At 41.3% G+C, this 16,407-nt stretch overlaps 1 protein-coding gene across 2 annotated transcripts in view; it reads right to left on the reverse strand.

Moving 5' to 3' along the window:
- The window catches only part of LOC138823612 (microtubule-associated serine/threonine-protein kinase 2), a 125,284-nt gene that overhangs the window by 67,742 nt on the left and 41,135 nt on the right, over positions 1-16,407 (reverse strand). For both annotated transcript variants that reach the window (XM_070017008.1, XM_070017009.1), the window contains exon 4: positions 12,660-12,691. In XM_070017008.1, the coding sequence (XP_069873109.1) occupies positions 12,660-12,691 (32 nt within the window). The remainder of the gene's footprint in view (positions 1-12,659; positions 12,692-16,407) is intronic.

Raw genomic sequence — 16,407 nt, forward strand, 5'->3', positions numbered from 1 at the left:
CAGCCTGGGCAGGAAACTCCGTGAGACTCTTTTATCTCCAATAAACCACCAGAAAACTGGAAGTGGTGCTATGGCTCAAGTGGTAGAGCGCCTTGAGCTGAAGAGCTGAGGGACAGCGCCCAAGCCCAGAGTTCAAGCCCCACAACTGACAAAAAACAAACAAGCACCAAACTAGTTTACTATCAACCACTAATCATTAAAAATCAATTTATATGGCAGGCTTTATATGACTTTAAGAACAACTCTATTGAAGTAAGATTAGGTGTGTATGCTTTGGTGGTAGTATGCTATAGAAACAGAAAGTACCTAGGCACAGAGACAGTACTATGAAACTGTTCGCTAGGGCTGGGATGGTGGATCAGTGGTAGAGTGCTTGCCTTGCATGCATGAGGCCCTGAGTTCGATTCCTCAGCACCACATAAGCAGAAAAAGCCAGAAGTGGCACTGTGGCTCAAGTGGTAGAGTGCTAGCCTTGAGCTGAAGAGCTGAGGGATAGTGCCCAGGGCCAGAGTTTAGGCCCCAGGACTGGCAAAAAAACAAAACAAAACAAAAAGAAACTGTTTGCTAGTATTATAGATCTTGTCCTCTAAGTGCTATCTCCCAAACTAAGAAAACTATCTGAGAAAAAACAGCCTGGCCTGGTGAAAGCCAAGTGATCAAAGTAAACTATAAGCTAAACACTAGCAGACAAGGGAAGCAAAAGCTAAGCAGAAGTCTCATCCATGCTACAAAACAACAGCCAATTCTTGCTGGGCTCTTCATATTCATCTAGATGGCAAAGTATGATAAACAATTTCAGGGCAATATCAAAAAATGTATTCAGGGCTGGGAACGTGGCTCAGTGGTAGAGAGCTTGCCTTGCATGCATGAGGCCTTGGGTTCGATTCCTCAGCACCACATAAGCAGAAAAAAAAAAAGCCTGAAGTGGCGCTGTGGCTTAAGTGGTAGAGCCTTAGCCTTGAGCTGAAGAGCTGAGGGACAGTGCCCAGGCCTAGAATTCAGGCCCATGACCAGACCCCCCCCCCCAAAATGTATTCATATTTCAACAAGCTCTGTTTCAACTACAGAAAGTCATAAAACCAGTTTAGGAAGTCAGGATCAACTTCTATTTTGTACCTGTCCTGGGTTCAAACTGAGGGCCTAGACACTTGTCCCTAAGCTTTTATACTAACGGCTTGTGCTCTACCACTCAAACCATAGCTCCATTTTTGGCTTTTGGGTGGGTAATTGAAGATAGGAGTCTCATGGACTTTCCTGCCTGGACTTGCTTCTAACTGTGAACCTCAGATCTCAGCCTCTTGAGTAGCTCGGATTACAGGCATGACTGGTTCTTGGTGAGGATCAACATTTTTAAAAAGAGAAAATAGTGAGCTGGGAATGTGGCTCAGTGGTAGAGTGCTTGCCCAGCATGCATGAAGCCCTGGATTCGAATCCTTAGCACCACATATACAGAAGAAGCCAGAAGTGGCACTGTGGCTCAAGTGGTAGAGTGCTAGCCTTGAGCCCAAAGAGGCTCAGGGATAGTGTCCAGGACTTGAGTACAAGCCCCAGGTGGCCAAAAAAAGAAAGGAGGGGGGAAGTATAGAAAAAGATATATCATAGTACTTCACACCATACTAAAGGTAAGCACTGTTTTGTGAAACTTGTGGATCTGAAACAACTATTACTGAAATACATACATATATATGAATAAACATGTGTAATGAGTTGCAAAGTAAAGTCTATTTGTTACTACGGCCAAAGTCTAAAATGTTCAAAAGTCATTGTTCTGTTTTAATTACCCAAACAAATCTATATTATCTAGACAATCACTTTTCTTCTCCATCTAGTTTCTAGCATTTCTTTTTTTTTTTTGGGGGGGGGGGTCCAGTCATGGGGCCTGAACTCTGGGCCTGGGCGCTGTCCCTCAGCTCTTCAGCTCAAGGCTAGCACTCTCTACCACTTGAGCCACAGCGCCACTTCCGGCTTTTTTCTTTTTGCTTATGTGGTGCTGAGGAATCGAACCCAGGGCCTCTGGTATGCAAGGCATGTACTCTACCACTGAGCCACCTTCCTAGCCCCTCTAGCATTTCTTTACAAGTATCAGGTCCCATTTTAGAAAGCCTTGAGGGGAAGGGGGGAGATGAAAAGGGATAGGAAGGGGAAACAAAGGAGGGGGGGAGATGGGAAGGGGAAACAAAGGAGGAGGCAACAATGCTTGATAAGAAATGTACTCATTATCTTGCCCATGTAATTGTAACCCTTCTATAAGGTATTTTCACAATTTAAAAAAGAAAAAAAAGAAAGAAAGCCTTGAGATAATATACAGAAGTCACAAAATTTCAGCTGAGGCTGGGACTGTGGCTTAGTGGTAGAGTGCTTGCCTAGCATGTATAAAGCCCTGAACTCAATTCCTCAATACCAATACACAGAAAAAGTGGAAAGTGCTGCTGTGCTCAAGTGGTAGAGTGCTAGCCTTGAATAAAAGAAGTTCAGGGAGCGGGGTGCCAGTGGCTCATGCCTGTAATCCTAGCTACTCAGGAGGCTAAGATCTGAGGATTACAGTTCAAAGCCAGCCTGGGCAGGAAAGTCCGTGAAACTCTTATCTCCAATAAACCACCAGAAAACCAGAAGTGGCGCTGTGGCTCAAGTGGTAGAGGGCTAGCCTTGAATGAAGAGCTGAGGGACAGCACCCAGACCCAGAGTTCAAGGCCCATGACTGACCAAAAAAAAAAAAAAAAAGAAGTTCAGGGACAGTGCCCAGGCCCTGAGTTCAAGTCCCAGGACTGGGGAAAGAAAAATCTCAGCTGAGGCTTGCAGGTGGGACAAGGTCTTAATTTGCTATTCAATGTTCTTCAATCTTCTAATACCTCAAAGTAGGCTACTAAATTAGTAATAGTAATAATAATAAAATAACAACACAATGATCAACAATTATGAAGTGCTTACTACTTACTGGGCTATATTCTAAGCACTTTAAAGGTAATACGTATGTAGCCCTCATCAGTTTGATGACTATCACATTATTTGAAAAATAAAAGACTAAGAGAGACCAAGACCATGCCAATGCTAACTAAGAAAGCCTTCTCTCCTAAATGCTGGCACATGGCTGCCCTACAAAAAATTTAATAGCTCAGCCGGGCACCAGTGGCTCACGCCTGTAATCCTAGCTACTCAAGAAGCTGAGATCAGGGCTGGGAAGGTGGCTCAGTGGTAGAGCGCTTGCCTTGTATGCATGAGGCCCTGGGTTTGATTCCTCAGCAAAAAGAAAAAAGCTGGAAGTGGAGCTGTGGCTCAAGTGGTAGAGTGCTAGCCTTGAGCTGAAGAGCTAAGGGAGAGCGCCCAGGCCCAGAGTTCAGGCCCCACGATCAGAGCCACCCCCCCCCCCAAAAAGAGGCTGAGATCTGAGGATCACAGTTCAAAGCCAGCCAGGACAGCAAAGTCAGTGAGACTCTTATCTCAAATAAACCACCAGAAAACCGGAAGTGGAGCTGTAGCTCAAGTGGTAGAGTGCTAGCCTTGAGCTGAAGAGCTGAGGGACAGTGCCCAGGCTCAGAGTTCAAGTCCCATGACTGACAAAAAATTAAATCAATAGCTCAAAGTATTACAGTTTTCATCCAAGTTGATGACAGCCAAGATAATGAGGAAGTATTTTCTAGAATCAATTTAGAAACCACTGGGCTATCTATAGCATTCATTAAAAGAGTCTGACAAGAGCAAATATATTTCCCTAGCATGCTATGCAATATTAAGTTGAGGAAAGAAAAACTTAGAGCTTCTTAAATAATAAGTGAAATCAGAAAATATTTGTTCAATTTTTATATTGAGTCCTATGCCCTTCATCTAACCAAAGACAGTATTAGTTTTACTTCTAGGACTTAATACTTCCCAGAGTACTTTATTTAAATGTGCTGGTATTAGAATCCATTTGGGCCAAGACTCCTGTGGCTTTGCCAACAGTGAGAAGGCCTAACCTTTCCCTGGTCTGGTGACAGAGTACAATAATCTGTAATACAGCAAATGAAATACCCATCTTGTCTTATTACTTGCTAATTATACCATCAACCTTAGAGCCAAAGGGAAAAGTCCATAGACTATTCACCTTAGAATTCCTGCAAAAAAAAAAAAAAAAACTATGATAACAATATTAAAATGATACTGCTTCTCTGTCATGAGAATTTGCATTTTGTACTAGCAAAATGGAATCCTAAAAATGCATTATAAATTTATTATTCTGACTCCAGGAGAAAACATCTGATCTTATCTTTCTTTCTTCCTTTTTTTTTTTTTTTGTTTTTTGATTGTTGTTTTTGTTGGTCATGAGGCTTGAACTCTAGGCCTGGGCGCTGTTCCTCAGCTCTTCAGCTCAAAGCTAGTGCTCTACAACTTGAGCCACAGCGCCACTTCCAGTTTTCTGGTGGTTAATTGGAGATAAAGAGAGTCTCAAAGACTTTTCCTGCCTAGGCTGGCTTTGAACTGTGATCCTTAGATCTCAGCCTCCTGAGTAGCTAGAATTACAGGCAGGAGTCACTGGCTCCCAGCATTATCTTTCTTTCTATATCCTTAAGCAAATGAGTAAGAAACACAACTATATCAGAAGCCTTTGTAAGCTGCAAAATTGCAAGCTTAAGAGAGAATTCCATGCTGGGAATGTGGCTTAGTGGTAGAGTGCTTGTCTAGCATGCACGACCTGGGTTCAATTCCTCAGTACCATATTAACAGAAAAAGCTGGAAGTGGCACTGTGGCTCAAGTGGTAGAATACTAGCCTTGAGCAAAAGAAGCTCAGAGACAGTACCCAGGCCCTGAGTTCAAGCCCCAGGACTGGAGGGGGAGAGAGAGGGAGAAGGAGAGAGAGGTACATCTGACAGTAAAAAAAAAAAAAAAAAGAAGCCGGGCGCTGGTGGCTCACGCCTGTAATCCTAGCTACTCAGGAGGCTAAGATCTGAGGATCGCGGTTCAAAGCCAGCCCAGGCAGGAGAGACCGTGAGACTCCTATCTCCAATAAACCACCAGAAAACCGGAAGTGGTGCTGTAGCTCAAGTGGTAGAGCGCTCGCCTTGAGCTGAAGAGCTGAAGGACAGCGCCCAGGCCCAGAGTTCAAGCCCCACGACCGACCAAAAAAAAAATTAAAAAAGGGCACAGTCTTATACATAAACAGAAGAAAATTTAATCCCTCAGATAACATGAGAAAATCACTATCTCCTAGGAATAAACAGAAAAGGGGAGAAAAAAAGGCGGATACTAGGGAGACTAAAGCATGTATATGCATACACACACATTCCTATATACACATACATGTATGCATATATAATGAAGCCCATCACATATTGTTTGGAAAAGAGGAGGGGAATTAAGAGAATATTATAGGAGTGAACTAGTTCAAAAGACACCATATATGTCTGTGGAATGATCACAATGAGACCTCCTCATATTATTACTGTATGATAATTTAACAAAAAAGTTATCTCCTAGCAGAGTCAAACTTCTTTCTGTACCAACTCATAGTTCTAATGGTACTAAAGTTCAGTAGTCATAGCAGTTACACACAGTGGTTGAGAAGCATTTTGCAGAATTAAGCAATTCATATTACTAAAATAAGTGCTTATGTGCTAGACCTAATAGGTAAGAAACCAGTATTTTATACTGGTGAACAGTTAAACAGCTGTTATAGAATTTAACTCATTTTAGAAAAAGTATATATTAGAATTAAAAATTATAAGCCAGGCACCTGTGGCTCACACCTGTAATCCTAGCTACTGAGGAGGCTGAGATCTAAGGATCATGGTTCAAAGCCAGCCCATGCAGGAAAGTCTGTGAGACTCTTATCTCCAATTAACCACCAGAAAACTGGACATGGCACTACGGCTTAAGTGGTAAAGTGCTCGCCTTGAGCTGAATTGTTAAGAGACAGCACCCATGCTCAGAGTTCAAGCCCCATGACTGACAAAAAAAAAAAATTTTTTTTTAATTAAACTTATGTAAATGATTTTGGTTTTTGTTGTTGTTGGTGGTGGTGGTCGTGGGGCTTGAACTCTGGGCTTGGGCGCTGTCCTTGTGCTCTTCAGCTCAAGCCAAGCGCTCTACCACTTGAGCCACAGCACCACTTCCGGTTTTCTAGCGGTTTATTGGAGTTGAGCGTCTCATGAACTTTCCTGCCCAGGCTGGCTTTGAACTGTGATCCTCAGATCTCAGCCTCCTGAGTAGCTAGGATTACAGGTGTAAGCCACCGGCACCCGGCTATGTAAATGATTTTGAATGTGACTCTTATTGATCACATACAGCCAAATACAAAGATCCCTTCCAACTCCCTGTACCATGGTTTTAAGTTAAATAATCATAGAAAACAATGAAAACTATAGATTTAATGTAAATGATTTTTAAATTTAATATTAAATGGCTAAATCACTGTATTAGGATAAACTATATGAAATTATTAACTAAAATAAAGGAAATCATGCCATTTTTGAAGTAAAAATTGCTCATTTAGACAGCATACTAAACAACAAATTTCATTATATATACATTGTTGAGTTACCTTAATATGAAAACAATAGAGTATAAATGAAAGAACTTCACTAGGTTCATATTGATGATATACAGATTTTTGACTTAAAGGGGAAAAAAAAAAAAAAAAAAAACACTTGGGAACAACTCCCAGGCCCTCAGTTCAAGCCCTGAGATCACTGTCCTCCTCCCTGCCACACCCCCACAAAATCCAAAAAGTGCACTAGCTGTGGAAGGCAGCAACAAGGCTGCCTCTCCTCCCTGGGTCCCCACACTGTCTCACCCTCCAGGGGCCAGCTGTGGTGAATGTTTGTGTCCCATTCACCCAGCAGACTCACAAGGAGGGAGCTAAGGCCTCCATCCTCCAGTTTTTGTGCCCTGGTCTCTTAAATAAAGCTCTTTGAAACATTAAAAAATATCCAAAAAGTACAAGGTAGTTTAATTTATGCTTTTTGGTGTGTGTATGCCATTCTGAGGCTTGAACTCAAGGTTTAGATGCTGTCCTTTGAGCTTTTTTCCTCCAGGCTACTGCTCTACCACTTGAGCCATAGCTCCACTTTTGGCTTCTTGGTGGTTAGGTCTCTTAGGTTTGTCTACCTGGGCTGGCTTCAAACCATCATTCTCAGATCTGAGTCTCCTGCTTAGCTAGGATTACAGGTATGAGTCACTGGCACCTGGCAACTTCATTGTTTATTAAGAATTTGTCAGACTTCCATATTTGAAAATTATCAATAAAATTAACAATAGTTATGTTAAGTCTCTGTCATCTTGTTCATGTTCCATGATGATGCTTGTTTTAAGCCTCTATAATTAACCAGAGTTAATTAACCTCTATATTTTTATATATAATTAACCTCTATAATTAGCCAAAATGTATTTTTTTCTTGGTCAGTCATGGGGCTTTAACTCTGGGCCTGGGCACTGTCCTCAGCTCTGCAGCTCAAAGCTACCACTCTACCACCTGAGGCACAATACCACCTCCAGTTTTCTAATGGTTTATTGGAGATAAGAGTCTCACAGACTTTCCTGCCCAGGCTGGCTTTGAACTATGATCCTCAAATCTCAATCTCCTGAGTAGCTAAGAGATTACAGGTATGAGCCACTGGCACCTGGCTTAGAATGTGTTTTCAACAAAGAAACTGTCTCAGAGCTCCATAGAAAAGGACTTCAGCAGGTATTTAAAACTACTGACATCTCAAAGAATAGATTCTTGCACACACATTCCCAATGGCATTGCTTGGATAAGTGGAGAGCTTCCAGACCATTCCAGTGGACTGAGTCAGAATTTCCAGAGCTCTTTCCGGTCAAGATGCAAACTGCGAACCTACAGTCTAGGGAAGTGAGAATTAATACAGAGGAATATTGAATGAACTAAGGAAGAATTATCTGTTTGAAATACTGTTTTAGCACCTATTCTTGAGATATATCAGGAAATATATTATTTGTCTTAAGATATTTATAACTCTTAAGTTGGCAGCCTTCCTCTTGTAAAATGAAACATAATCATATCTGGGCCAGGTGTTAGCAGCTCACACCTATAATCCTAGCTACTCAGGAGTCTGAGAAGTTGCTAGGTTCCAGGTCCAAAATAATCAACAAAAGCAGGCCTGGAAGTGTGGCTCAAGTGGTAGAACACTTGTTTAGCAAGCCTTACTTAGTACGCCCCACCCCCCCAAAAAAATCACATCTGATTGTCACTGATCCTCCTCCAACTCAGAAGAGAGAGGAAGGGAGGGACAGAGGGAGACTGACTCACTGTACAGCTCAAACTGGCCTCAAACTCATGATTCTCATACCTCAACCTTCCCAAGGCATGGGATTACATGTATGCATTGCCACACCCAAGGTCCACTCATTTTTACCAGAATATGATTTTGTTGTTGGTGGTAGTGGTTGTGGAGCTTTAACTCTGGGCCTGGGCGCTGGCCCTCAGCTCTTCAGCTCAAGGCAAGCATTCTACCGCTTGAGCCACAGGGCCACTTCTGGTTTTCTAGTGGTTTATTGACTTTCCTGCCTGGTCTGGCTTTGAACCATGATCCTCAGATCTCAGCCTCCTGAGTAGCTAGGATTACAAGCATGAGCCACAGGCGCCCGGCAGAATATGATTTTTTAAAAAACTGGTTATGCAACCAAGAATTGCCTCAAATTTTTTTATTGTTAATAACATCTAATATGTCTTTTTTGCTTCGTGTGTGTGTATGTGTGTTTGGGTGTGCATGAGTGTATGTGTATAGTGTTGAGGGCCAAACTCAGGGCCTTGCACTTGCTAAAGCTACTGATCTTCCATTAAATTAAATTCCCAACCCCTTAATATGTGTCTTTTTAAAAAATCAATAGCCTTTCAATATTTTAAGTTTTTTATTATGAAACTTTATTTCTAGAGGTATCTGGAACATGTTTTATTTTACAGTTTGTTAAGCCAAATTTAAAACTTTTAACTTACAACTTATAACTCTATATTCTTTTCTCCTACTACAGCAATTTTAGAAAGACAGAGATTGTCTACTATTTATTAAGCATTAACTATCATTTATTAACCATTAACTACCACCATCTTGACCTCACAGAGCATACCATCTTTGGACTAAATTGCACCTCCCATAAAATCCATATTTTGAGGAATTAATTACCAAAGTGACCATTTTTTTAATATAAGCCTTTAGGAAGTAATTACGGCTAAATAAGTTTGAGAGTGGGGTCCTAATCCTGTTAAGACTAGTAGATTTATAAGAAGAGAGAGCCAACCTTTCATCCCTCAGCATCCATACCAAAGAAAAGCCAAGTGAGCACATTGTTAAAGATGTCTGCTTACAAGCCAGAAAGTCTTTACCAAAAACTGACCACTGTGGCACCTTGATTGTGGATTGCAGTTCAAAGCCAGCCTGGGCAGGAAACTCCATGAGACTCTTATCTCCAATAAACCACTCAGAAAACCTGAAGTGGCGCTGTGACTCAAGTGGTAGAGTGCTAGAGTGCTCGCCCTGAGCTGAGGGACAGCACTGAGACCCAGAGTTCAAGCCCCATGACTGATTTAAAAAAAAAAAAAAAAAGTCTCACGAACTTTCCTGTTCTGGCTGGCTTCAAATCTCAGTCCTCAGATATCAGCCTTCTGAGTAGCTAGGATAAAGAAGAGGTGTGAGTCACCAGTGCCCAGCTCAGTAACATCTTTATAGGTACTGAAACTACCCATAAGGAACAACAGAGCTTCCTTAGGACAAACTACCACCAAACAAGAAGAGCCATAAACTTCCCATGTTGAAGAAGTTAGCAAACTGGAGAATAATAAAGAAACTGGTTTCTGTGAAAGACAATGTCTTCAGTTTTATAAATGTTGAAGAAGAGAAACCTGAGACACCCACACAGATTATAATGAACTGCAGTTGTAAGGTCTAGAGATAATAAATGTGGGAATATGAAAATAACAATAGCTACTCTCAATAATAACAACAAGCTCTCAAGGATTTATAGGTTTTGTGTCCACATATTTACAATTCACTGACAAACATGATTATTTCCTAACAAAATAGTTCTTGTAAGGAAATTAATGACTGTTGCAACATCCCTGCCAACTTTTAACAACTCTTGTTTTCTCACAAAATACATCAAGAACTTCCATGAAATCATTTACTATAGAACATCATTTTTTTTTTTTTTTGGGTCCGGTCGTGGGGCCTGAACTCTTGGCCTGGGCGCTGTCCCTCAGCTCTTCAGCTCAAGGCTAGCGCTCTACCACTTGAGCCACAGCGCCACTTCCGGCTTTTTTTTTTCTGCTTATGTGGTGCTGAGGAATCGAACCCAGGGCGTTAAGCATGCAAGGCGAGCGTATAGAACATCATTTTTAAAGACACACTTTTACAAACTAACACAACGCTATCACTCTTAAGTTCACGGTGCCAAAAGTTTCCTAATTTTCAAAATCCCACCAAAAAAACTAAAGCCTTTGTCAGGTACCACTGAAATCTCACAAAAAATTTATAAGGTATATCTAGCAGGTGGTATCTCTTTTTAGCACATAATCCAGCGCAATAATCTATATATCAAATCACATCAGAGTGGGAAAGTTCATGGCAATGAATCTGTTTCACGGAGGCAAATTTTGACACCTTGAATCCTTGAGCTCAGGATTACTTCCTTGTTAGCTCTCTATCAATATAGACATTATGTTTATTTTTATCCATTATCTGTGTCCTAGACCATGATCAAATTAGTAGACTAATAGTGCAAAAGTATAACTATTTCCATAGGCTCTTAGAGGCCAGACACACACACACACACACACACACACACACACACACACACACACACACACTGATGAATAATTTCTTTTCACTTCTAAAGTCTTTTTTAGCTCTACTGACTGCAGATTGCTTATAAAGATGCTTCACAGAATCAGTCATTTTGCTATAACAGGAAGCCAAAAATAAGACAGACAGGAAGTACGATTATCTGAAAATAATCAGTATAAAAAAAAAAAAAGAAGGGCACAGGGCATCACTGGCTAATACTGGAGGAGGCTAAAATTTTAGGATCACTACTCAAAGCTAACCTAGGTAGAAAAATCCTAGAGACTCTTATTTCCAATTAACCACCAAAGAGGTGTAAGTGGAGCTGTGTCTCAAGAGGTACAGCACCTGCCTTGAGCAAAAGGGCTCAGAGACAGCACCTAGGTCAGGCAGGAAAAAAAAGGGAGGGAGGCTGGTGGCATGGTTCAGTGTAGAGCACCTGTGAACTCCAGGACTAAAAAGAAAAAAAAAAAATTTTTTTTTTTTGGGTCCGGTCGTGGGGCCTGAACTCTGGGCCTGGGGGCTGTCCCTCAGCTCTTCAGCTCAAGGCTAGCACTCTACCACTTGAGCCACAGCGCCACTTCCGGCTTTTTCCTTACGTGGTGCTGAGGAATCGAACCCAGGACCTTGAAACATGCAAGGCAAGTGCTCTACCACTGAGCCACCTTCCCAGCCCCTAAAAAGAAAATTTTTAAAGTATAAGAAAATGATCAGAGTATTTCAATAAAACATGTAGAATTACTTCATATATGATATGTACACAAAGCATATATAATAAATAAATATACATGGAATTGTGTCCTCCTCTAAAATTATGTTTCATGTTTCCTTAAGGAAAAGATTCAAGCTAATTGTTTTATTATAGTTTTATTTCCTTAAATATTTCAAAAATTTGTCCTTTAATTAAATCATGACAGGTTTGGGTCTGAGAGTAAGGTACAAGTATATAAAATACTGTCTTGGGACCTTTACATGGGGATTTAATTTAATAAGTACATATTCTACTTCCAGCATCCCCACCTCCAAAATTCCTCAATTTTAGCCGGGCAACTGTGGCTCACGCCTGTAATCCTAGCTACTCAGGAGGCTGAGATCTGAGGATTGTGGTTCAAAGCCAGCCGGGGCAGGAAAGCCCATGAAACTCTTTTCTCCAATAAACTACTAGAAAACCAGAAGCGGCGCTGTAGCTCCAGTGGTAGAGCGCTCGCCTTGAGCTGAAGAGCTGAGGGACAGCGCTCAGGCCCCACAACCAAAAAAAAAAAAAATCCTCAATTCTGCTTTTAACATTCCAGATGATTATAATTAGCCAAATAAGCAATACTTATTCAAAAGAACTCTTTCTTATTATACTGAGGCATGCCTCCAACTCCTCAAAAGGATTTTTAAAGAGAAAAAGGTATCCCAAGAAAATATAAAAAGTTAAAATCTAGGAAAAATGCCAGAATAAAACAATAAAAAAATGCCAGAATAAAATTTCGCTACTCTTGTTTGCCCCAACTTGTCAGAAAAATATGGTCTCTCTCCAGTATCCATGTTATAGGACAGAAACATATACAGTTTCAATCTGCTTTTAGCTTCAGCCTACTAAAATTCAGTGAATTCCAAAACACAAAAATAAGATTGTGATGATATTTAAATGGCAGCTACTTCAATGCTAGGCAAAAATTGAGGCAAAGAAGGAGATTTGGGTGGAGAGGGACAGGATAAAGAGGAGACTTTGACCTGAGAGAAACCATCTAATCCAGTGGCTTCTCTGGTTCAGATGGTAGTCATAGAGAAAGTTCTTGAATAGAATTTCTCTAATGAATACTGAGAAATGATTCTCTCAAGAGAATGTCTAAAGAGGAAGACCATCATAAGAATAATCATAATGATAATCATCATCTACTTACAAGCTGCCTCTTCTTGGAAGGCTCAACTCCTTCTGAAAAACAAAATAAACACAACCAAGTTAGAAAGACCTAAGAGCCCATCTGAGTTCTCTAAGAATTCTTAAATGGTTTAGAAGATTTAAAGCATTGTTTTACAATTTAAGTCACAAAGACTTAACGCTAAATGATAACTTACTTTACCTTTAAATGTTTAAAGAAATAAACAGCAGACAAGAACTCTGGGTCTGGGTGCTGTCCCTCAGCTCCTCAGTTCAAGGCTAGCCCTCTACCACTTGAGCTACAGCTCTACTTCCGGTTTTTTGGTGGTTTATTGGAGATAAGAGTCTCACGGACTTTCCTGCCCAGGCTGGCTTTGAACCGAGATATCAGATCTGAGCCTCCTGAGTGCTAGGATTACAGGCATGAGCCACTGGTGCCCGGCAACCTGTGAGACTCTTATCTCTAACTATCCAAAAGCTGTGGTTCAAGTAGTAGAACACTAGTCTTCAGCAAAAAACTCAAGGGCAGCACCCAAGCCCTGACTGGCACCAACCCAGGACTGGCACAAAAAAATAAACAACAAGCCTGGCACCGGTGACTCACACCTGTAATCCTAGCTACTCAGGAGGCTGAGTCTGAGGATCACGGTCCAAAGTCAGCCAGGGCAGGAATGTCTGAGAGACTTATCTCCACTCAGAAACCACTCAGAAAATCAGAAGTGACACTGTGGCTCAAGTGGTAGAGCACTAGCCTTAAGCGGAAGAGCTGAGGGGACATCGCTCAGGCTCAGAGTTCAAGCTCTACAACCAACAAAATAAAAATAACAAAAAAGATTATCTCTTTATTCTTCCTTCTGAAAAGAATGACTCATAAAATAGTTACAGTATTTCTCCCACTAGATGGAACCATCGCTGCAGTAGATCCTAGACACTCCTTATTTATTTATTTTTTGGGTCCGGTCGTGGGGCCTGAACTCTGGGCCTGGGCACTGTCCCTCAGCTCTTCAGCTCAAGGCTAGTGCTCTACCACTTGAGCCACAGCACCACTTTGGGCTTTTTTCTTTTTGCTTATGTGGTGCTGAAGAAACCCAGGGCCTCAGGCATGCAAGGCAAGCACTCTACCACTGAACCACCTTCCCAGCCCCTTGAACTAGCCTTTAATTGCTAATTAATTTAGGGGATTCACATCCTTAGAGCTAGGAAATTTTAAAAAATATATGGGACTGGGGGAAGGACTAATCAGAAAATATCTGAGACAAGTAAAAAGTACAGAAAATATATAACAAAAAGAATACTTTCACTACTGGCATGAGAAACCCTTAAAGTAATATTTGGGGCCCCTGTGACTTTCACTCAGTATGTACAGTTCTAATTCTCATCAGTCCTTTGTTAAAAATGATTCTTTACATAAACATGTGTGAAACTTCTCTCTGTATAACTAAAGTTAGTAAAAACAATTCTTAATTTTTATGTACCTTCCATTATTTATATGTAAATACTTATTAATATTATTTTACATGTTTTAAAATTACATGCACATGATTTCATAACTACAGACACTGGTACATTCATCATGTGAATACATACTTTAGTTCATTAGTCTTTAGACAGTAAGTAGTCTAGTCTATAAATGTACCAATATTTTTTAAATTTATTCATCCTGCAATAAATGGAGATTTAATTTTTCTTTGTTGTTTTTCTTCTCTATCAAAAATAATACTCCTATATGCATTCTTATGCTTTTTGGAATTAATAAAATATCAGCATTTCTAACTGATCCCAAAACCACTGTGCCAACTTACCATCCACTTGAGAGTTTTGAAAGTTTTGACAGTGTTTTCTTTCTCAGACCTACCACTCACATTCCACATACTTAAAAGCTAACTGGTACTGAATACCTCAAGGCCAACATGTACAAAAAATGAACTAGCTGGGAGATGGTGGCTCATGCCTGTAATCCTAGCTACTCAGGAGGCTGAGATCTGAGGATCGCAGTTCAAAGCCAGCCCGGGCAGGAGAGACCGTAAGACTCCTATCTCCAATAAACCACCAGAAAACCAGAAGTGGCACTATAGCTCAAGTGGTAGAGCGCTCACCTTGAGCTGAAGAGCTGAGAGACAACGCCCAGGCCCAGAGTTCAAGCCCCACGGCCGACAAAAAAAAAAAAAAAAGAACTACTATTTATATGAAAAATAACTCCTCATCCACAGCCTTTCTCTATCTCAGATGATGGTAACTCTATCCTGACTGATCAGACCAAAACTCTGGACACTTGATTCCTCTTTTTTATATACCCCACATCCTGCTCATCAGTAATTCCTTTTTTTTCCCGTGTCTACCACTTGAGCCACAGCTCCATTTTTCGGGCTCTATTTGGTGGTCAATTGGAGATAAGAGTCTCAAGGAAGCTGGACACTGGTGGCTCATGCCTGTAATTCCAGCTACTTAGGAGGCTGAGATCTGAGGATCTCGGTTCAAAGCCAGCCCAGGCAGGAGAGACTGTGAGACTTCCTATCTCCAATAAACCACCAGAAAACTGGAAGTGGCACTGTAGCTCAAATGGTAGAGCACTGGCCTTGAGCTTAAGAGCTGAGGGACAGCACCCAGGCCCAGAGTTCAAACCCCACGACCGACCAAAAAACAAAAACAAAAACAAAAACAAAAAAAAGAGTCTCAAGGACTTTCCTACTCAGGCTGGCTTCAAACCTCAATTCTCAGAACTCAGCAGGTGGCATGAGCCACCTGTGATCTGCTCCCATCAATAATTCTTAAATATATTTAAGTTTAAAACAGATCCAGGGCTGGGAAGGTGGCTCAGTGGTAGAATGCTTGCCTTGCATGCATGAGGCCCTGGGTTCGATTCCTCAGCACCACATAAGCAAAAAGAAAAAAGCCGGAAGTGGCGCTGTGGCTCAAGTGGTAGAGCACTAGCCTTGAGCTGAAGAGCTGAGGGACAGTGCCCAGGCCCAGAGTTCAGGTCCCACGACCGGACCCAAAATAAATAAATAAATAAAAATAAAAATAAAACAGATCCAGAGCTGGGCCCCAATGGCTCATGCCTGTAATCCTATCCACTCAGGAGTCTGAGCTTTGAGAACATGGCTCGAAGCCAGCCCAGGCAGAAAAATCCCTATGAGACTTTTACCTCCAATTAATCACTCAATAACTGGAAGTTGCACTGTGCCTCAAAGTGGTAGAGAACTTGCCTTAAGCAAAATGAGCTCAGGGATGATGAGTTCAATCCCCATGACCAACAAAAATTAATTAAATACATCCAGAATCCAACCATCTCTCCCTATCTCCACAGCCATATACTTCTAATTTCTGTAACAAAAACCCTGGATACAGTCATTATTTCAGAAATTAAAAAATTTTTGGAGGGTGTTACTGAAGTGATTGTGTGTGTGTATGCAACACTAATACCAAGGACTGAGACAGCAACAAAGTAAGAAAAGTACATTAAAACTTCTGGGGGAAAATGCATGCTAGTCACAACAAATGTGATAAAACTCTTAAGTATAAGAAGTACAAGTCGGGGCTGGGAAGTTGGCTCAGTGGTAGAGCGCTTGCCTTGCATGCCTGAGGCCCTGGGTTCGATTCCTCAGCACCACATAAGCAAAAAGAAAAAAAAGTGGTGCTGTGGCTCAAGTGGTAGAGCGCTAGATTTGAGCTGAAGAGCTGAGGGACAGCGCCCAGACCCAGAGTTCAGGCCCCACAACCGGACCCCCCCCCCCCAAAAAAAAAAAGAAGTACAAGTCGTTATGTCGAAA

Source organism: Dipodomys merriami, unplaced genomic scaffold (assembly GCF_024711535.1).
Source record: "Dipodomys merriami isolate MVZ:Mamm:240054 unplaced genomic scaffold, mDipMer1.0.p SCAF_121, whole genome shotgun sequence".
Taxonomy (NCBI): Eukaryota; Metazoa; Chordata; class Mammalia; order Rodentia; family Heteromyidae; genus Dipodomys; species Dipodomys merriami.